We start from the raw sequence: 23,897 nt of genomic DNA, 5'->3' as shown, positions 1-23,897 counted from the left end.
CCTATCGCTTCAGTTAGCACACTGGTCTCTCATTCTGGAGGATGACAGTTCAAAACCGCGGCTGGGCATCCAAGTTTAGGTTTTCCATGATTGTCTTAAATCGCTACAGGCAAATGCCGAGAAGGTTCCTTTGAAATGGCACGGCCAATTTCCGTCCTCATTCTTGAAAAACTCCGAGCTTGTGCTCCGTTTCTAATGATCCCGTTGTCGATGGGAGGTTAAACCCTAATCTTCTTTCCCTCTTTCCCTTTATTCTGATGTTTGTGATTGCGTGTTGATTTGAATTTTCTACTACGTGTTGTGTTGACGGAGTGTCATACATTAAAGATGCCGAAAGTGACGACAGTCTGGCCTTCCTTGGTGGTAGTTCAGAGGTTGAAGTAACACACCATGGCGAAGAGCTTTCACCCTCAAACTCCTGCCAAGGCAATGGTGAGGGTTTTCATTCAACAGTTTCCACAAACACTGGAGATCCTCACAAAGATGCCAACATGTCATATCGAACAAGATCAACATTGACTCTCCCACATTCACAACAGCCTTCTTATCACCCTGAATTCCTTGTAAATACCTTTGTTTTGGTGAAGTACAATGCCCGATATTAGCCTGGGAAGATAGTCGAAACCAATGAAAACGAGATTGTGTCTCCACCATGGTCAAAAGGGGGGGGGATCTGGAAAAGGCTAGGAGGATCATTTAGTTGGCAATGATCAAAGTAAGATTGTGAAGAAATTGATCCATGTGTTCAAATGAACGAGCACCCGGTCCTACATTTTCGGCTGATTTGAAACATTGAGCTGGTTCTGCTTGAACAGCAATAATTAGTTATAATAATAATCAGCATTTATTTTTCTTCAATAATTCATTTTTTGTTGATACAGTAAGCTCATACTGTTGTTTATTCATTCAACCGGAATTTATTTTTATTCAAGGATTATTTCCTCATGAGCAGTTTTTTTTTTTTTTTTTGAAAGATTTAATGATACGGAAGTTACTCCAAGTTTTGATAAATTAGAATGTTTTTCCTAATTGCTGTGTTCTGCCTGAGTATTCCTATTCATATCAGCTTATGCAAACTGACACCTGCGGGGACGCCAACTAACCGCACACTTCGTTATTTTGTAGTAAAAACGTTAAGGCCGGTATTACACTATCAAATTTCTTTGTCCAATATCTTTGTCCAATATCTTTGTCAAAGATATTTGATAGTGTAATAGGGAATTTGTCAAATGTCGTCCAATATTTGATCAAATCTAGGACCTCACTGTATATTTGATCAAAGAAACCGCTTGTCTTCTGTTCACTGGAATGTGACTTGTTACCACATGGAGCGCTAGCATCGCTGCAGCGTACTGTCATCTGTAGTGTTTTTATAACCATTGCCGGTAAATACAATTGGCGTGTGCCGACAACTACAAAATTAATAGAGATGTCTGAAGCTGATGAGGCGCTTTACAACGTGAGGCACCCTGAATACAAAAATAGATTAAGAAGATTGGAGACCTAACCTGATGTAACCTGACCTAACCTAACATAACCCTCTCCTGTAGCAAGGAATGGGAGTGTTATAGTGAGCCTGTCTTCAGAAGATGTAGCAGTTCTTAAGTGAATATTGTGCTTTGTGATATGAGGATACACTTCATTGAGCACATACAGAAATGTATGCTCATCCATTCTTAAGTAATTGATGTACGACTTGACGTCTTCCACTGTAAGCTCACGTAACAAGTTTTGTTGAATGCTTTTATCGTGTCGTCGTAAAACCCATGGCTTCACCCAGATTAGATAAGTTTTTCGTTCCATAGATCCGTGCTGAGGAGAGCCTCGTGGATGTGGAACATGTCGATTTTTTTTAAGCTGAAATAACAATACTAATAGTATGAATAAATACAATTCATCATTTGTTTCTATTAAAAATTTCGCCAATGGAGTAGGAGTTGGCCAGTAGTAAGTCTTTCAGGCTCCTTTTAAACTGATCTTTATTTCTAACTAAATTTTTTATGTTTCCTGGCAAATTATTGAAGATGAGTGTTCCTGAGTAGTGGACCTCTTTTTGAACTAAAGTAAGTTGGTTGGTTTGTGGGATTAAAGGGACCAGACTGCGATAGTCATTGGTCCCTTCTTCCAAATACTAAAAACACCCACAGAGAATAAAAACGAGTAACAGAATAGATCACAGACGCTTTTAAGTCCTTGTGCAGATCATTTTTGTTCCTGGTATTGTATGTATGAACTGAGTTGTTTGTTGGAAAAAGAGATATATTATTTACGACAAATTTCATTAAGAAGTAAATATACTGAGAGGCAGTAGTTAGTATACCCAATTCTTTGAAGAGGTTTCTGCAGGAGGTCCGTGAATTTACTCCACAAATAATACGTATTACACGCTTTTGGACCTTGAAAACTTGTTTGGCTTCAAGATTTACCCCAAAATATTATCCCATATGACATTATGGAATGAAAGTATGCAAGCTTTTTCATTTTTATGTTTTCTATGTCTGCTAACACTCGAATTGCAAATACAGATTCGTTAAGGCCTTTCTGCAGTTCTGTGGTGTGCTCCTCCCAACTGAATTTATTATCAAGTTGTAATCCCAGGACTTTTAAGACTGTCAACCTCGTATGTATGGTTCCATTTTTTCCACCACTTCTTTTCCGCATGTGCACACAATGCAATTTTTTGTACGTAGAACTGCTGCGGTTAATAACAAATTGTTGTCAGCCATCTTGAACTTTGACGAAAAATTTGATGACAATGTAATACCCCCTCTAGCGCTACGTCAAAGATCTTTGTCAAATATATTGGACGGAATATTGGATCACATCTTTGATCAAATCTTTGACAAAGAAATTTGATAGTGTAATACCGGCCTAAGCTACCTGCAGCATTCACTAGAATTTCTCCAAAAATTGCACAAAACAATAGAAAAGTCAACAACCAAAATGTATGTCAATTAGATGCGGTCTCCCCTACTTTGTGGAAATTCCACTGAGTATTGATGCAGTGTTACAGATAATAGCCGCTTGGCTCCCTCGACGCAATGCTGTGTTAATGTGTCACATGTGCTGCATTAGATACACCGTGAATTAATTGTAGTGATTCTTATCATATAGTGTATACATAACTCTGTGTTCAGTTTTCTTTTCGCATTCTCGCTCTTCGGTTCGGATGTAGGACGCTTTCTTATTTGACACTGTTGGAGACGTGGTGCTCTACTTGACATTCATTCGTTGCACCTTTCAACTTTCACACCCTGAGTACTAAACTCATATCGGTAGTTTGCTTTAAGTTCGTGATTTTCATCTATGAAATACCATTTAATCTTTTAACAGCTGCAGAGGGCATAAAACTGAGTCTTTAAAAACATGTGATTATGCAAATGCGGCCGGAACCAAAGAGAAGCTTTTCCTAGTGTTGAGACGACCATACAGCAACCATAAGGTTGGTTTCAGGCACTTCTCAATACCGGTCGCTTGCTAGCTATGCTTTCCAGTGCATGATAACTTCTGCGTCTTGTGTCATCAACACTCTGCACCCTGGAGTAACTTCTAGGTAGTCGCAATTGGCACCAACAATTCATGTGCCCAACCATACTGTATCATCGTTCCATTACGTATAATGTATAATTTAATGTAATATATTAGTCTGATTCTTCATTATTCTTGTGCGAGATAGAATACATTACTAAGGCAGGACTGTTTCAAAGGTCGTCCCATTCGATTTTCCTGTCGCAGAAATCAACTCTTCGCCACTCCGGCTATGATGACCTTATGGTCAATGGCACATTAAGCATTTAAATTCCTTTTTACCTGTAGTGACCAATAACGAATAATTTCAAGGTTTTACTTTTTGTGAATTCTGAATATGTGAGATAATAATATAGGGCAACGATATGCTACGAATTTTATTGCAGACATTTTTTGATTCTTTGCTATCGCGCCCCACCAGACCTTATGTGTTTAGTTCTCTTCGTTAACTCATTTGGGAAAAAAAGGTCCATTATGTTTATGTCCCACACCTGCACCCAACTTTTCGTAAGGTGCATATGCTGATCCCCCACAGAGCGAAAAACAGCGTACCTCGAAACCTTCGTGTAGAATATGACCAAAAGTATCTGGACACCTATTAGTAGACATTAACATGGGGTCCGACTAGCTTGAATTCTTCTGGGGACACTTTCAATTAGGTGTCTGAATATCTGTGGACGAATGGCAGCCCATTTTTTCTCCAAAACCGGAGAAAGTAGTGATGTTGGACGCTGCGGTTTAAAGCGAACTCTAGGTTCTAACTCATCCCAAACTTGTTCCATTGAGTTCAGGTCGGGAGTCTGGGTAGGTTAGCCAGTTCCAGGAATGTTATTGCTCACTAACCATTGCCTCAATGGTACTACTTCATGACAGCTTATGACAAGGTGCACTGTCATGCTGATGCAAATCGCCTCCGAATTGTGTCTCTACTGTGAATAGTACACAATGCTGTAGAATGCGTTCATAACATTCCAAATTTAAGAGGACCAAAATGTAATCACGAGGAACCCTCCCATACCATAACAACACCTCCACTGTACTTCACTACTGGAATCACACATGATGGCATCTGACGTCCTCCAAGCATTCGCTAAACCAAAACCCTTCCATTTGGTTGCCACATGATATAGCGTGATTCGCTACTCCAAATCACTCGTTTTCAGTCTTCCACTGTTCAGTGGAGTTACTCTTTACAACATCTTGAGTGACATTTAGCATTCATTACAGTAAAGTATGGCTTAAGAGGAGCTGCTAAACCATTATATTCCATTCCTTTTATTCCTCATGCACAATAGTACTGTATCAATGGGTGTTTTGGAATGCCAAAGTCAGCACTCTTCAGTGTAAGATGACAGGTGATGCAATTGTGCTTATTATACCGAAGGTCACTACTGGGAAGGGGGGGGGGCAGGGGAGTAGGGGGACTGGGAGAGGTGCAGAGGTTAAGGGAATGAGGTTGACCAATCACATCACAAGACTGGCAGGGATCATTTGATGTCCATGCCATGTAGTGAGAGGACCATAATTAATTTGTTCAATTGGCATGATGTCTGCAAACGCGTCCATTCTTATAGAAAAGAGACGTGCAATGCAGCTGTAACTGTACACTGTAAATAATTGGCTGTCTGACATTAAGATACCAACAAACTAATTCCAATGCTTCCTTTTAACACTCGTCGCACGCATGTCGCATGAACGTTGCACACACGTTGCGTGTCATCTCGCGACACTTTATGCGTGTTTTTATCTGCCTGTTGTGTAAATTCGTCCAATTTATCAATTGTGAACTGTTTTCCTCGGCCATTAACCGTGAGGCTTCCCTGTTCTTGGCCAATAGGGGTAATTCGTTTGTGGGGTTAATAAGTAGCTGAAGGCCTGAGAAGCGATTCTTCTTTGTAATGTTGAAGCCCTCGAGTCCGCTCTCAGATCCCCTAGATAACATGTACTCATTTGACGAGACACTTTTTTGTTGATCAAGGAGGACTTTAACAACTGCATTTCCTGTAAACATCCATCAGATAAACGCATTCACAGGCTTCTACGTCAATAATGGAAAGAAAGGAAAATGGAAGAGTGTATAACAGATCATTCGTACCTAGTCGCTGCCACACAGGTGCGACCGGAGCGCGCCTGCCTGCCCTGACAAGACTACGCTATTATCAGCAAACCTCTCTTGGTGACAATGGCGATCTTCATCACGCAGTGCACCACTGTCATTAGAAAAAAAAATTGAAGCCTGCTTCAATTTTAGGGATATGTAAACAGCATCAACTACACTTCGTCGGCTTGTAATGATAAACTCGTCTATCAAAAATAAAGCAAAAATATTTTTATTGCGTTACTAGGTAGGAAACCTCGATCTCAATGACATGAAAGCTAATGACCTATGTTCTGCACTCTAGCGACCAAAAAACCCTTCTATTGTTAGGCAACCATATTAAGGGAGAAAACCACGCATAATTTTTCTGAAATACGAGGTTTTCATTCTACACCGTCGATATGTGATCAAAAGTATCAGGATATTAAATCCTCTTCAGTCCCAAGCACATATTAAAAGTGCAAGTGAGATACATTTGTGTTAATTGCTTTGTGTTAATGCTAATCAACAACGAATGACCCTCAAATTTTTTTGGAACGATAGTGAATATTTTGTAGATAAGATACCTTGGGACTTCACCAGGACAATTATACATAGAACTATACAGATTAATGTTGCTTTGTTATCAAAAAGCTCTCGTAAAAATTACGCATATTGTTCATATTTGCTGGCAATTTCAAGATAGGTCCAACTACACACTTGGTACCACAACTTTCAGTAGCTATAAGTTATCAACTAATTTTAGAATAATCAGTAACAGGTAATACCTCTCCCTTTAAAACATTGTCTGCAGTTGGTGGATACCTATTTTTCCTCTGCCAGCACAGTCTTAGTTGTGGTACACCTAAAAGTTCTGCAAAAATACGGACTCCCCAAAACTTCTGCTTTTTTTCTATAGTAGAATGAAGTAATTTTTCTATTCTACCGACATACCTAATATTTGTGAACTGAGATATATCCTCAAAACATGAACGAAGTAAGTATATGGAAAATATTCAAATGGGCTCTTGAATTCATCTGTGGTTGCAGAGTTGCTGGCAGCTGTATTAGATTGGAGGTTAGTAGAAGTGCCACCCATACGAAAACTGAAAAGGCAATAAGTTTTCTGACTAAAGTACCTAGTGGAAAACAGTAACTCTTTTAATATCACTCTTATTCTTTCTCATTTGAATGCCTCCAGAACATTTCTTTCTATGATTTGAGCGTGAAGTACAGTTTCCTCTTCTGATGCACTTTCTTCAGTTTGATCTCTTTGCATCAAAGCATTATCTTCACCAAACATTCTCAGATTCGTCTGTATTAATTCAGTTGATCAACTCATTGATCTCGTCATCAGTCAAGCCTGATAATCAAGTGGAAAAAAATATAACAATACATCATCTGATCTAAGCAAAGTAGGAATTGAGTCCCGAAGTGTCATATGTGATACCAAAGTTTAAAGCTTATAAATCCGTCATAATGTTAATTTATATTTCGTTTTGGACTGAGGTTTGTCTGTACAGTTTTAAAACAATGCTAAAGCATGTGAAAATATATGTAATTAGTAAAAGATATATCTTTATCTTTATTTCGCCTAGACATGCTGTGCGGCTGCAGAATCCGAAGTTTCCAATCTGTGCTGTCACCTGATGGTGCTCGGCAGTAGAACGAACAAGTGTGATTCCATAAGCCTAATGCCTATCGTGCATGATACCACACACTAGAAAAACTTCAGCTGCCTCCTAACCCGAGAAAAAACCTGGAGACATATGATACCAAGGGGCTGAAGAGGATATGAGATTATTAGCAGAAACAGCATCAAAATCTTTCGCTTAAAATAATACAATAATTTCACATGTTTGCTGATACTTTGAACTCCAGTTAACCCTTCTGTAAAGAGAAAGCGATGTAATATTCAAGCCAGCATCGCAATTTTTAAGCGATTGCCCAGGTGCATTATAATTCTTTACGTTGCACATGTTGTTGTTGTTGTTGTTGTTGTGGTCTTCAGTCCAGAGACTGGTTTGATGCAACTCTCCATGCTACTCTATCCTGCGCAAGCTTCTTCATCTCCCAGTACTTACTGCAACCTACATCCTTCTGAATCTGCTTAGTGTATTCATCTCTTGGTCTCCCTCTACGATTTTTACCCTCCACGCTGCCATCCAATGCTAAATTTGTGACCCCTTGATGCCTCAGAACATGTCCTACCAACCGGTCCCTTCTTCTTGTCAAGTTGTGCCACAAACTCCCCTTCTCCCCAATTGCACATAGAGCTTCCAATTGCTCCAGCGTATTTCTAAATGGTACTGTCTTCTGAGGTTTAACGTCAGATGGATCTGTGAGGCATTTAGCTCAATGTGATAGTAAGAAAGATGGACACAGATCCGGGACGGCTACCCCCTCAAGAGATGCCTGGTATTCTCTTGCTTAGGACTGTGGAATCATTGAGATGGAGAAGTGTTGTTTGTGATTTCGGTCAGTCGATTTTTCTTCTAAGATCACAATAAATAGCACTAAATGTGGAAGACTATCCGTTTTCGATTGATGAAAGTCTCGTCTGGCTACATACGAGGGTTGGAACTTAAATAGTGGCAACTATTTATTCACATCCGATACAAAAAAAGTTACATGTTTGCACCTGTTACTGTCCTTAAAAGTTGTCACCAGCGTTGTGTAGAACCCATTGCCAGTGATGTGAAAGGCGTAGTATACCGTCAGCAGAGCCTGTTCTCTCCAGCTGCTGCATCTGTGAGGACAGTTGCTTTAATGACAGTATTTCGCATGGTTTTCATCTACGAACAGGTTAGCCATCAACACAGCTTTTCTGTTTTATCTTAATAATGACTGCGTAAAGGAAAACAAAGACGCACTTTTTCACAGTGCAGCGTGCATATTGTTTCTCGCAGCCGGCTTAACAGAAAGTTATTATTGAATAACATCTGTCAGCCAAGAATGGAAATCAATTAAATGTTTGCAACACCCCAAATTACCACGAACTGATATCAATTCAATCCTTGCAACACACCAAGGATATGATCACCACCGCTGGATAACATCCTGAAATATTACTTTGAATTCTATTCTTCTTCGAAAAATATCAACATTCAATATCAACATTCAATGCGGAATTTGTTCTTGTTATGAAAACATGCGACAGCAAAACTGTCAAACTGAACGTCGCCTGTTTCTGTTATGAAAACGTGTGACAGAAGATTGCCAAACTGCCCGTCTCATTTCTTTCACTGAGATTTTCGTATGAAAATACTATACATATTTCCGACGTCTCCGGTGGATTATCCAAAAGTTTTATTTAATACAAGCTTTGTCCTGACAGTTACGAATAAAACAAAACAAAAATAAATCACCCATATCGGTCAAGCCATTCTCGATAGGAGGTGTTACCAGAGACCAGTAGAATAGTTTTTCGTTAGTTGGCCAACAGTTTACAACTTTCTTCCAGTGGTTAATGGCTTCGGCATGCTCGAGAGCATAGAGAGGTGCATATTTGTTAATGCAGCAGCGCTGGTAAAGTAAACTCCAGTATTGTCACTGACACTGACCAACTCTGGAAGTAGCTCTGCTTGAGAATTTGTTTGGCTACTAAGGAGCGTCATCCCAGGTGAAGCGGCGGTTCTAACGTTCCCAGTAGTGGGGTGTACGTGAGTTTGGTTTTCTCATCACTTCACGATACACAGCACTTTGTGCTGTTTCGCCTATTTTAGAGAGGATATAGTGCGTCACCGAGACGCAACAGAAAGTACCATCGTCTGCTTTGGTTGGATTACGAATTTATAACTGATCATGGACGTGAGGGTATAGCACCGTCGCAGTCCACAGACAAACACTGGAACTGAATGTATGGGCTAAGGCTTAGCTAGAAAATTCATAACCGAATCTAATCACGCCTGTACAAATCGAACGACTGTTTTTCAGATCAGTTTTTATCACCACCATTAAGAAGATGGAAATAGATTGTACTAAAGAGGCTCGTTCATCCAAAGTGGTTCAAGAACATCGGCAGTAGATCGATGCTATTTACACGGATATTAAAATATACAAGGGTTAACTTAGATGATTAAAAAGTTACTGCCTAGAGATTTACATCTTCACCAACAAATAGCGTCATAGCAGCTCAGAAAATGCTACCACAGAATAAAACAAACTGTAAATACAAGGGACAGTCAAATGAAAACCAAACACCCGCCAAAGCTTGTCTGTGGAATGGTTCGACTCAAAAGTAATCACCACACGCCTTAAGACATTTACCCCACTTGAAGATGAATCGATCAATTCCTGTTTCGCAGAACGCTGTCGGTCACTGACGGATCCACAACCGCAGCCACCCTTGCACTTTCTCGTCCGACTGAAACCGACGTCCACGTCGGCTTTCTTCACGTCGCCAAAGATGTAAAAATCACACGGTGAAAGATCCGGCCTGTACGGCAGATGATACAGTGTTTCCCAATCAAACCGATGAAGCACAGCCTCCGTCCGACTGCGTGCGGGCGTTATCGTGCAGTAGGATGATTCCGTCCGACATCATTCCGGGGCATTTTGACATCATGGCGCGACGCAGTTTCTTCAAAGTGTCTTCATAGCGCTGCGCGTTGATTGTGGTTCCACATTCGAGGAACTCGACGAGCAGAGGGCCCCTGCAGTCGAAGAAGGTCAGTATGACCTTATCGGAACTTGCGTGAAGATTTTTCTTCGGAGAGGAAGATGTTGGATATTTCCGCCACTGACTTTGCCGTATGCCCTCTAGCTGTTCGGAATGCTGCCGCGCGGAGTCATACTGTTGTATGGTAACGCCCGCCCCCGCACTGCCAAACGGACGAAGGGTATGATTCAGTCATTTGATTGGGAAACTCTGCAACAACATCCTTACAGCCCGGAACTTTCACCGCGTGATTTTCGTATCTTTGGCAACCTGAAAAAGACATACATCAACGTCGGTTTCAGTCGGACGAGGAAGTGCCAGACTGGGTGCGGTTTTGGATCCGTTAGCGACCGACCGCGTTCTGCGAAACGACTGGCCTCCAAGTGGGACAAATGTCTTAGCGCGTGTGGTGGTTACTTTTTGAATGGAACTATTCCATGTTCTCATTTTGCAGGTCTTTTCATTTGACTGCCCGTCATAAAATGGACTGACATAAACAGAAAGGGTACACCTTTCTCCAAATGTTAGTGCGTATACATGCAATCGTGATCTGTAACATGCCTCTGTACAAGGAACTGCTCACTTCGACCCCCTACGGTCGGTGGCTGATGTAGCTACTCTGACATTGTTCTTCGTTTCGTTATTAAACGAAACCCTGCAAGCCCCTTAACGTTTGTGTGAAACCAAGAACACGCTACTCTCGTAATGTTTCTAATTATTGTTTTTTTTTCCTTCTTAGTCCTGAATGCTCGTTATCCAAATGAAAATAAGAAATCAGTAGTGCTAACTACTAAAATGTTTTCCATTTTACTTTTTATTCTTGTCGTATTATAATATGTAATATTGTATCAACATACAGATGAACTATTCACTTGAAAACATACCAACTTTCAGTTGTCCAAATAACAAATAAAAACCAAAGAAAGTAGATATTCTTTGACCTAAAGAGTGTGCTTAATCCAGTTTGTTTCTTTGGGCATTCATCCACATTGTCGTATCCAGATCTTCACGCTGTAATCATCTATAACTGATCACTTTGGTAAGAGATAGCATACTTTACTGTGGCAAGGTCGAATCAAAGTTATCTTATTCGACACCCCTGCAGCAGAATTCAACCCTTCGACATTCAGGCGACACACCGCTAATGGCTATCAGATTTCTTGGTCTTTTGAGAGATGAGGAGCGCAGAGTTGGTAGCACCGCCACAGGCTGCATAGCCAAAGTCTGGGTCTCCCGCGGCGTCTCCGTCAACGGCAGACGCTGCCGACGGCGGCGGCGATGACGAGGAACACCAGAGCCGCTGCCGGCACCGCAGACAGAGGTCGGTGCCCCCCGGACATGGCAGCATGGAAATCGTCTTTGACCACTGTAACATGAGACCTTTTGTTTACAAACTGCCGACCGTTGTGGCCGTACGGTTCTAGGCGCTTCAGTCTGGAATCGCGTAACTGCTACGGTCGCGGGTTCGAATCCTGCCTCGGGCATGGATATGTGTGATGTCCTTAGGTTAGTTAGGTTTAAGTAGTTCTAAGTTCTAGGTGACTGATGACCTCAGAAGTTAAGTCGCATAGTGCTCAGAGCCATTTGCACCATTTGTTTACAAACTGAAACTAACACAACTAGAAAGACGCAGGCCACAGTAGAAGACAACGGCCACTGGGCAGGGCGGATCAAGTAGAAACAGATGTACGAGGTTGAAACTTAATTGCTAGGTGGAAGCTGTGTTACTATAGCCTCTCGCTAGCAATGTGAAAGCAGGTAATATTAAATTCCGATTACAATGTTCCCCGTGTACTTTGGTCTATTAGGTTGTTGCAGATGTTCGTATCGTTTATGTTTTCATATTGTTATGGCAGTTATGGCAGTTATAAGAGTCGAGGGGTATGAAAGGGAAGCAGTGGTTGGGAAGGGAGTGGAACAGGGTTGTAGCCTATCCCCGATGTTATTCAGTCTGTATATTGAGCAAGCAGTAAAGGAAACAAAAAAAAGTTTCGGAGTAGGTATTAAAATCCATGGAGAAGAAATTAAAACTTTGAGGTTCGCCGATGACATTGTAATTCTGTCGCAGACAGCAAAGGACTTCGAAGAGCAGTTCAACGGAATGGACAGTGTCTTGAAAGGAGGGTATAAGATGAACATCAACAAAAGAAAAAAGAGGATAATGGAATGCAGTCGAATTAAGTCGGGTGATGCTGAGGGATTTAGATTAGGAAATGAGACGCTTAAAGTAGCAAAGGAGTTTTGCTATTTGGGAGCAAAATAACTGATGATGGTCGAAGTAGAGAGGATCTAAAATGTAGACTGGCAATGGCAAGGAAAGCGTATCTGAAGAAGAAAAATTTGTTAACATCGAGTATAGATTTAAATGTCAGGAAGTCGTGTCTGAAAGTATTTGTATGGAGTGTAGCCATGTATGGAAGTGAAACATGGACGATAAATAGTTCGGACAAGAAGAGAACAGAAGCTTTCGAAAGGTGGTGCTACAGAAGAATGCTGAAGATTAGATGGGTAGATCACATAACTAATGAGGAGTTAGTGAATAGAATTGAAGAGAAGAGAAGCTTGTGGCACAACTTGACTAGAAGAAGGGATCGGTTGGTAGGACATGTTCTGAGACATCGAGGGATCACCAGTTTAATATTGGAGGGCAGCGTGGAGAGTAAAAATCGTAGAGGGAGACCAAGGGATGAATGCACTAAGCAGATTCAGAAGGATGTAGGCTGCAGTAGGTACTGGGAGATGAAGAAGCTTGCACAGGATAGAGTAGCATGGAGAACTGCATCAAACCAGTCTCAGGACTGAAGACCACAACAACAACATTCCATTGTCAAGTATTTATGTATAGATTGCCATTTTTTATCTGTAGTTCACTGTTGCTATTTGAATTAACATACTGTCATTTTCAGATTTAGAGATAGTTAGGGAATCTGTGGACGCTAGAAGAGGCAGTGCCAAGTGGTGCGATCGGAACATTTCCGACGTTCTTCTGTTTGAGTGCAATCGAAGGGTGAAAAATCAGAGGAAGCCACAAACATTTACTCCGTGTACGGGGCGTTGAACAGAGCGTGGCAAGAAAATGGTTTTCTATTTTTTAAGGAGATTTGTTTTGACGATAGTGACCTCATGGTTTGATGGAGATCATTTAAACGCATTAACCCACAATGATTCACGTCACTGTGCTCGAGAACTGGCTAATGCGATGAAATGTAATCATTCCTCCATCATGTGACATTTGCATGCAATGGGGAAGGTTGAAAAGTCGGGTCTATGGGTACAACACGCTCTAAGCCATAATGACAAAAACCGGCGGGTGGCTACATGTGGATCTCTACTTGCTCGACGTCAATGGCTCGTGAACAACACCGACCATTCCTATCCCGTATTGTTCCTGGTGACGAGGAATTGTGTCATTATGCTAACAGAAGGAAAAGGAAGGAATGAGTGAGCACAAACAAATCGCAACTCCCCTTACAAACGCCTACTTGCATCCACAAAAAGTAATGTTATACATCTCGTTGAGCAGCGACTGTGTGGTGTGCTACGAGTTGCTTCCTAGAGATGTAACGCTAGCTGACATTTATCGTCAACAAGTGGCACGTCTTGAGACGTAATCGGAGGACAACCACCAGAAAGACTGAGTGAAGTGATGCTATTACACGATAACGCCGCATTCTGATAGACTGACAAAAAACACTATGAAGCAGCTGGGTTGGGAAGTCATTCCGCACCCGCTTTATTCACCTGTACTTTCACTCTCAGATTTTCATCTTTTCCGCTCTCTATCGAACAGCCTTCAAGGAATATCCTTTCCGGATTAAATTGCGCTCCGAACATGGCTCGACTAGTTCTTCGCCTCAAAACCACGTGATTTCTACAGTCGTGGAATCGAAAAGTTGTCCCAGAGTTGGCAGACTGTTGTAAGTAGTGAAGGAAAAATATTATTGGTGACTAAAATCTCTGAAATGTGTACCTGTTGTGTTTATTAAACTTAATGAAAAACGCAACGAACTTATGCACCAGTCCAATACAAATGCTTTTGCTTCCCTACTTTTGAGTACTAGCATTAGCCGAGTAAATTAATTTTAATGTGTGTAATGCTAATTACACTGAAATGATGATTAGCTGTAAATAAATTGAATATAAAGAATGACTGACGGTAATATTCAGAAAGGCTTTGTCACAAAACAGTCACACACAATGGTTAACTGTTGCCTATCGAAAATATGGCCTTATAGGAAATGCATCTGCTAAATTTCATGAACATATTGGAAATGAATGTAGTTCCTAATTTCATCTCAGAAAATTCGTATTGTCCTCAAAGTTGCTTCTGGCCTTGCAACAGATAACTCAGTCATATTCTGTCTGCGTTCTGCGAAATTATGAAGTGATGAACTGCATGTACCTGAAATGTCTTGTGTTGTTTTGCTTTAAGCTGCTTTCGTAAATTAAACTTTTTTTACTTTTTAAAAAAATGGACGTCACTGTCCGCGCAACGTTCAAAGCATGACAGTGCAAATTTAACCATATATATGGCAACTGTCAACACTGCAGACAATCTCCAGGTCGAGATCCAGGTGAGAGTAACGCAACCGTGCTCTCTCTACAAAACCAACTGTTAGGGTGATCGCGACTTTTACAACCGTCCAGATAGGGATTATCTGTTACTTGGCAAAAGCTAGGATGGTTGCTAGCAAAACCAACGAAAGATTTGTAATCATACCCTTATTCATTACAAGCTTGTACTCCATCTCTGACCTCGTCATCATTGGGTCATTAAACCCTGCATGTAGCGGTCAGCACTGAATTATTAACTGTACCTATATCGGTTATGGACAATGCTATGATGATTGCTTTGAAGCATCATCAGGCGATTTGTCGACATATCGTTGGCCATTCTGATCTTGTTCTCCACCTTTGGTGACATGACGAATGGGAGATTAACCCTTAATATTCCTTATTGTGTTTGTTTGCAGTGATCGCCACTGAATAATGTCAAGAAGTTTTGCTTTTTGTTTAGTCGAAAACGTGACATAATAATTTAGAGACCAGAATACCCTAACAAGTGTTCTTATAATTTTTTTTAGTAGCTACCTTTATCATGCCCCCTATGACCCCACTTGACATTTTCAAATAAAATATTTACGTACATCTACATCAACAGACGTGTCTACAGTAAACGGCGCCATCACGCTCAACTTTGTAATTGACACTGATACTTCCCCTACAACCCGCTGGAATTATCAATGTTTGAATTTAAGTAGTTTTAAAAACGCATGATTTATGAAATATGTTTTTAATTTTCTTTTTGATTTGTATGCATTCTTCATTTTTTACGATAGCTGATAGCTTGTTGGATACATCTGCATCATAACATATATAATTCCACTCTAAACACCAGACAAGGAAACAAAGTCGAAAGGAAAATAATTTTTGTGTCTTTACTGTGATTACGCAGGTGAATTTCCAGTAAAAATTTATGTCTATTATAAACAATATAAAAATTAACTGTTAAATGTACTTAAAAGTGAGCGTAAAATTTCCAAAGCCTCAAAAATATTTCTGCAAGGTGTTTAGTTATATACTCTACACGATGTTCTTACCGCTTACTTACGCTGAATAAACATTTTAATTTAGACGTCAGTGACAGAAGGCAACAAATATACCCATCCTGATAAACGAATTACACACACAAAAAAAGTTTTCATCATCCCACTTCCCAGAAATCCAGAAGATAGACGTTGACTGTGGATAGTGTATCACAAACACAGTCCTTTTGACTGTTCAGAGATGTCACTAAACCCACCCAAAGATGTAAACAACCATTCATGAGCAGCGCCTATTAGACGGAGGGGATCCGACAGCCGATCCGTTCCAGTCATTCCACCAGGAGGGAGGTACACGGCTCGTGTTGGCTGTAGTTCAACCATGCCTAGACGGTCAATACCGCGGTTCGATAGCGTCCGCATTGTTACTTTGTACCAGAAAGGGCTCTGAACAATGGGTATCCAGGCGTCTCGGAGTGAACCAAGCGATGTTATTCGGACATGGAGGAGATACATGGAGATAGGAACTGTCGATGAGATGCCTCGCTCAGGCCGCCCAAGGGCTACTGATGCAATGGATGACCATTATCTACGGGTTATGGCTCCGAGGAACCTTGACAGCAACGCCACCATGTTGAATGATGCTTTTCGTGTAGCCACAGGACGTCGTGTTACGACACAAATGTTACGACTCAAACTGTGCAAAACAGGCTGCATGATGCACAACTTCACTGCCAACGGCCATGGCGAGGTCAATCTTTGCAACCACACCATGCAGCGTGGTACAGATGGGCCCAACAACATGCCGAATGGATCGCTCAGGAATGGCATCACGTTCTCTTCACCGATGAGTGTTGCATATACCTTCAACCAGACAGTCGCCGGAGACGTGTTTGGAGGCAACCCGGTCAGGCTGGAAGCCTTAGACACACTGTCCAGTGAGTGCAGCAAGGTGGAGGTTCCCTGCTGTTTTGCGGTGGCATTACGTGGAGCCGACGTTCACCGCTGGTGGTCATGGAAGGCGCCGTGACGGCTGTACGATACGTGAATCCCATCCTCCGACCGATAGTGCAACCATATCGGCAGCATATTGGCGAAGCATTCGTCTTCTTGGACGACAAGTCGGGCCCCCGTCGTGCACATCTTGTGAATGACTTTCTTCAGGATGACATCGCTCGACTAGCGGACCAGCATGTTCTCCAGACATGAACCATATCGAAAATGCCTGCGATAAATTGAAAAGGGCTGTTTATGGACGACGTGACCCACCAACCACTCTGAGGGATCTACGCCGAATCGCCGTTGAGGAGTGGGACAATCGAGACCAACAGTGCCTTTATGAACCCTTGTGGATAGTATGCCACACCGAATACAGGCATGCAGCATTGCAAGAGGACGTGCTACTGGGTTTTAGAGGTACCGGTGCGTACAGCAGTCTGGACCACCACCTCTGAAGGTCTCGCTGTATGGTTTGCATGAGCAATAAAAAGGGCAGTAATGATGTTTATGTTGATCTCTATTCCAATTTTCTGTACAGGTTCCAGAACTCTCACAACCGAGGTGATGCAAAACTTTTTTCAATTGCGTATTTACTAGAAAAATTGGGTGTAACATGGACGGCTATTAGAATGAACTCGTCTCAAAGTCATACAGATGTGGTTAGGTAGTTAAGTGCTCGTCCGTTTGTTGTTAATACATTGTGGAAGCAGTTTATCACCGCAAGTTCGGCATGCAGGTGTTTCAGCTGTGGACGGTAAAGTGTTGAGGCTGATACTTTCGTTACTCAGCCTGAGCAATAAGGTCGTGTCGGCGACCTAGGTGGAAGCCAACCAGCAATATGTATACCTCTCTTCACAAGAGGCAGCGTTTGTTCACAAGAGGCAGCGTTTGCAGTGCGCGCACCACCGTACAGTGTGGACTGTCTATCAATGAACAGCCATTACAATACGCCTAGTTTTTATCTGTGGAGTCAGCAGCCGCGAAGTCGAGTGCACACGCCAGCAGTTTGTTTCTAGACAGTATTTAGTAAAGTATTTGTTCTCAACTGTTGCTCTGAAAAAGTGGACAGTGACTGTATATCTGACTGTGTTAACTACTGCTGATTAATTCATTCTAAGTATCTGTGTACGTGTCGAGCATTAGTGTCGTATGGGCTGACTTTGGTGCAGAGTGACAACCAGAAGCAGCGTAGCAGCATTACTTACATTTCATCTAGTGACTGCTTTGGCTAGTATCATATTTCAGGCTGCATGGATAAAAACAGATTAAAGATGGAAAGGGGCTGCAACTGTTGACAACGGACACAAAAGGAACTGACAACTGTCCAACAGTTGATAGATGGAGTTGACAGAGGAAACAGAGAAGGTCCAAAGAAGAGCAGCGCGTTGAGTTACAGGTTCATTTAATAAGCGCGGAGGTTTGTCGGAGATACTCAGCCAAGTCCACTGACGGAAGCTGCAAAGAGGCGTTTGGCACCACAGAGTAGTTTACTGTTATAAAGGCCAAGAACATATGTTCGTAGCAGAGTTAACCAATATGGATTGTCTAGTCTCATTAATGTGACCACCTGTCATAACTGTGAATAACCAGCGCGGACCGCTGCAAGACGTTCAGGAAGAGAGTGAATTGGGTTCTGGAAGGTACCGACACGGATATGAAGACATGCCGATTCCAGTGTTGTGGCCAGCTGAGTTAGGTTTGTCGGTTGAGGATCCATAGCGCGGACAGCCCGATCGATCGAGGTGGTCCCACAGATTCTCGGTTGACTTTAAATCCGGTGAGTTTGGTGGCTAGGGGAGAACGGTGAACTCATACTGGTGCTCTTCGAACCACGCACGTGCACTTCGAGCTGTGTCATACGTTGCGTTGTCCTGCTGGTAGATGGTATCGTTCCGAGGTAAAAGAAACTGCATGTAGCGGTAGACAGGGTCCCGAAGATACTTACTGACCCATTGTGCAGGGAATGGCGTAAAAATATTCCTCAGACGTTCCCTCCTCCAGCGTGGTCCATTCCGACGATCATTGCATGGTGTTTGCTTTCAAACATTTAACACCGTACACGCGAACGGCAATGGAGCATAAAACGTGATTCATCAGAAAAGGCTACCTGTCGCCACTTAGTGAACGTCCAATTGCAGCACTGACGTGCAAATTCCAGCCTTCGTCATCCATGAACAGCAATCAGTGTGGGTGCATGAACCAGGCACCTGCTGCGGAGGCCCATACACAGCAACGTTCTCTGAACAGTCGTCCGGCAGATCTGTGATTAACCCCTTGATTCATCTGGGCGGTCAGTTGCTCAACTGTTGCTCATCTATTCGCCCATACATGTCTCAGTATTCGTCATTCATCCCTGTCATCTATGGCCTACAGTGCATCGCAGTTGCCTCGGAGCTGGTTTTGGATAGCGCCACTGTGCCGTGGACAAACTTACTCCTTTCGGAAGTGCTTCTACTCATAGCCCAAAAGCTAATGATCATGCCCTTTTGGACGTCAGATAAATCGCTCCATTTCCGAAATCGCGTCTGTTGATTCCTCGTGGACATGGGATAGCGGCTGGTCAAGTATTTGACAAAATTTCGACAACAGCCGTGCAGTTGAGATGTAATATAATTTTATTTTATTTTTGCTACCAGTTTCGATATTCCATTTTATCATCTTGAGGCCGCTGCATAATAAAAGAGTATACTTATAGTGTATATCGAGGTGTACTCCAGCAAGCTTTACAGAAAATGGTGGGTAACAGAAACACTTAAAACTATAAAATGAAAGTAGCAGAGTTAAGACAAGTCTCTGTGTACATCCAGCACAACAGAGTAAAATGTATACATATACTTGTTAGTCGTGAAACTATTTGACATCGTGGATTTATAAGAGAACATGCAAAACATTAAAAGCCCAGAATTAAACAGCATACAATCAGAAGACCAAACGAACAGAGCTGGTCTCTCTCTCTTTCTTTTTAATATAAAAATCCTGTATAATTCTTGTAGATGAGAAAACCCCTAGTATATATGAGGACCTATCCTCATTTAAAGTAAACTGTCACACTATAACCTATGAAGTACAATGATGTGCATATCTAAGTACTATCACAATTGGTGATGGAATTAGTTTTCACAGCAGCAAAAATGCAACTTGACCCAAACCCCGAAAAAACCGACTTCAAAGAGCACGCGAAGAATAGTCACAGATACCTTGCGAGCATCCGTTATACACCAAATCGAAGTAAAAAGATACAACCTGATATCCTTTATATCACTTAACAAGCGGGCACTACCATGGTGAAATAAAAAAGGATCTCAAATCCTAGTTAACTACGGGGAATCTTCCTAGTTCTTAGCCGACAACGTCATATTATTTCCTGGTAGTATAAGGTATCACCCTGAGGACCCATCTAAATAGGAACTGACACATAGCAAGTTATATCGCGATAGGAATGTGGGCGTTGGTGAATTCCATTGCAAAAACCATTGCACAGGTTCTCATCTCCATAACCCCTCCGACACGATTTATATAGTCTCTCCCAGCTGGTGCAGCCTCCTGCCATCTGTGAGTGTTTACTGCGAGTTGAGGCCGACGTGACGGTGAGACGTGGAAAACAATGATGTCCTAATGCGGAAATGGAGCGCTTTGTCTGACATCCAAAGGGCATAATCATGGCTTTTGTGCCAATATACACGTAGGAGTTAACTCATATTAATGTCAATGGGTCGCGTATATACGAATACACTCATGAGCCACAACATTATGACCACCTCCTTCATAGCGAAATACATCGGGATCCGATATACTCCAACGCCACCGGCAAATATAGTGACACGTACAGAACCTTATTACAGCAAATAAACACCGGAACTGGCACCAGACCTGTACACGACTCAACGCCACCCTCCCTATCAGCTCCTCCAAGTGCTGGTCCGCCTTCCATCGCCCTACTGGTTCCCATTCCACACTAAATTACCCACTTCTCCTTAACGACCGCCCCTTCCCTGACAACCTCAGTAAGGCCAACCACTTCGTTATCCACCTTTCAGAGGTCTTCTCCGTCCCTGATGATCCACACTTTGATTATTCCCTTTTTCCCCACCGTCATGAAACGCGCCGATACCTCAGTCGCTCCACTTGCTCCTAGTCTCCAGTACTTGGGGCAGTTGCACCCCTCCGACATCAACACTCCATTTAGAGCACAAGACATTAAACTTATCCTCTGATCCAAACGCAACTCGGTTCCTGGTCACGACTGTGTCACCTACCACCACCTTAGAGAAAGCCCCTTCTCCTTCCTGACTTTCCTTGCCCATCTCTATAATGTCATCCTCTCTACCGGCTTCTATCCCGACCTGTGGATGACTTCCTGCGTCCTTTTATTCCTCAAACCCAACAAACCCCCTTCTGTAGCCTCTTACAACCGTCCCATCTGCCTCACCACCGTCTTCAGTAAGGTATTCTAATCCATCCTCTCCCATTTCATCCATCAGCACCTTAATCAACACCACCTCCTACCCGTTGCACAGTGTGGCTTCTGAGCCTCCTTCTACGCTGGAGACCAACTCCTTAACCTAGTTCACCTCCTCTCCCTTTAGCTTAACTCCCATCGCTCCACCATTTTTGTTTCCCCCGACCTCCAAAATGCCTACGACTGCATATGGCATCCCGGTCTCCTCTTTAAACTCCAAACCTATGCTCTGCCTATCAATTTTGTCCGTCTGGTCGCTTCTTTACTCTCATGCCATCCTTCTATGTCACCCTCCAAGACACTAACTCCCATCTTTCATCCCACTGCTGGCGTCCACCAGGGCTGTGTCCTCTCCCCTCTCCTCTATCTCCTGTACACTGCCGATATGCCCAAGCCACCCCCTCCTGTCCACCTCCTCCAATATTCTGATGACACCGCCTTCCTGGCTCTCTGTCCTTCCCTTCAACGGTCCCAACGCGCCCTACAAACCCACCTTGACCAGTTCACTACTTGGTGTAACCAGTGGTTCCTTTGTATCAACTCCTCCAAAACCCAGGCAATCATGATAGGCCATATCACCCTCTCCTTCCGTCTCCACGATGTCTACCTCACCATTTATGGTCATACCATCCAGCTCACCTGCACCCTGAGATACCATGGCCTCAACCTCGACTGTCACAAACTCCTGTCTGGCCGGACATGGGGATTGCATCCTTCCACCATCCTCCACACTTACAAATCCCTCACGCAGGCTATGCCACCGACCCATCATTCCTTGTCGAGTTCACACCAAGGGTTTCATCCGAATGTGAAGTGCGCAGGTGCACAATCGTGTTGTATCACATTCTCCGTTACAAGTTGAGCGGAACATGTTCCAACAACTGTTGCAGAGTTTTCCGTAGCCAGATTAAGTATTAGTTTGCTTTCAGTCGACGGGGGGAACATGTGGGGACCAATCAGAGTATCGCCTCCAAAGCCGGCCCAAATGGTGACAGCGAAGCGATCCTGGTGACCACGAACAAAGGCGGCGAGCGGATTTTTCCGTGCCCATACGTGTTGACTGTGGCTGTCGAACCCTCTAGTCTAAAGGATGCCCCATTTGTAAAATGTACACGGTTCGGAAAGTCCGGTTGAATGGCATACTTTTGCAAAAACCACTGAAAGAATTTAATTTGACGCGGAAAATCGTCTACGTAATGAATTGCACCTCGTGTGTCGATTCACCAAATGCAGTGGAAGAGCGGCACAACAACGCTGTTCTGAACTATTCCCGCACCTGTGGCAACCACATGACAGCGCTTTTGCACTTGTCTGACGGTTACTGCATTTCACTATGTTTTGTATTGCACATTTTGCTAATTACATGTAACAGGCATCTTCACTGCTGCGAAGGTATTTTCAGAGAAACAAGGGTACCTGTGCTAACGAACTGAATGAATCATAATTACATTATTCTGTAATGAGTCGCCAGAGACAGTGAGTCCCTAATACCAAAGCATTCAGAAGGTATCTCTGAAGAACATTTGTTTGTCCCCTGTAGAAATGTGTCGTTGACAACGATATAAATATAAAGTGGGATCATCACCTTGCATCACTTCTATTTCGACGCTGTCACTGCTGCCATTGAGGAGTTTGCAGGTGTAGGTCCCGGAGTCCTTTGGCTGGGCATCCTCGAGCAGCAGTTGGCTTATTGTGGAGGTATCCGTCTCTGTAATGATGGTGAGGCGGGAGTCGTGGTCTGCGTGGATGACCTATTGATGAAAATAAAAAAAGAAATCGCATTTTATTATTTGTGTTAACCATTGAATACTGAATAGTACAGTACTGAATTCTAGGTTACCAATTGAATATAGTGTTTCTTGTTTCATTCATCGTCGTTTACACAGTCACGAACCCTATCACAATCCCTTTACCATAACACAGCATGTAAGAAAAATTTACACTTTACTGCTGTACATAAGCCTCCTACGAACCGCATGTGATGTTTGTTTATTCTTAATGCTCATATTATTCCTATAACCCAATTTGCAAACAATCAAAGCTGATGATGTAGCTAGGTATCAAGATTAGTCTTATATACTGCAATGTTATTTTCGCGTACTGTACACGCTGCGATTGGCGATAATTCATTCGCTACGTTGTAATTAACGATTTACACATGTAAGAATGTAATTAGGTATAGATGTATAGCTTCGTTTCTTTAAATATCTGTCCTGACATTAAGTTATAGATACTGACATTAAGTATTTTATACTACTCAGTCGCATCATTCTCATCGCCTCCTACCCTCCTTCTCCCAAATACACCCCTCCCCCACACTGAATTTCTACTCTGTATTTTCTGTATTTTTGTAAAAGTGTTTAGTTGAAAGCGAAGCCCAAAATATGACACCCGTCGACGCTTTTAAAGAGCTATCGGTATGACGTTTCCTGCCCACTACTATTACCAAGAACTATGAACACCTTCTAATGTCTTAAGTTTGCATGGTTAGATTTACTCGCACAGCGTTGTTGTGGACACTTCCCAGTTGTTATCTTACGATGATTTAAATCGATTCAAAACAAAATTAATACTAGTAGACAAACCGTAATTTTGCACCATAATAGCCAAAATAACATATTAGTGAAGTAT

At 42.4% G+C, this 23,897-nt stretch overlaps 1 protein-coding gene across 1 annotated transcript in view; it reads right to left on the bottom strand.

Annotated features, from left to right (window-relative positions):
* Positions 1-11,061: 11,061 nt before the first annotated feature.
* The window catches only part of LOC126457438 (kin of IRRE-like protein 1), a 111,484-nt gene continuing 98,648 nt past the window's right edge, over positions 11,062-23,897 (bottom strand). Inside the window, exons 5-6 of the mRNA XM_050093716.1 lie at positions 22,852-23,017; positions 11,062-11,631 (exon numbers count right to left, since the gene is read on the bottom strand). Of these exons, the coding sequence (XP_049949673.1) occupies positions 11,513-11,631; positions 22,852-23,017 (285 nt within the window). The 3' untranslated portion in view covers positions 11,062-11,512. The remainder of the gene's footprint in view (positions 11,632-22,851; positions 23,018-23,897) is intronic.

This window comes from Schistocerca serialis, chromosome 2, assembly GCF_023864345.2.
Source record: "Schistocerca serialis cubense isolate TAMUIC-IGC-003099 chromosome 2, iqSchSeri2.2, whole genome shotgun sequence".
Classification (NCBI taxonomy): domain Eukaryota; kingdom Metazoa; phylum Arthropoda; class Insecta; order Orthoptera; family Acrididae; genus Schistocerca; species Schistocerca serialis.
The sequence above is the reverse complement of the archived record's forward strand: the minus strand, read 5'-3'. Positions and strand labels throughout refer to the sequence as shown.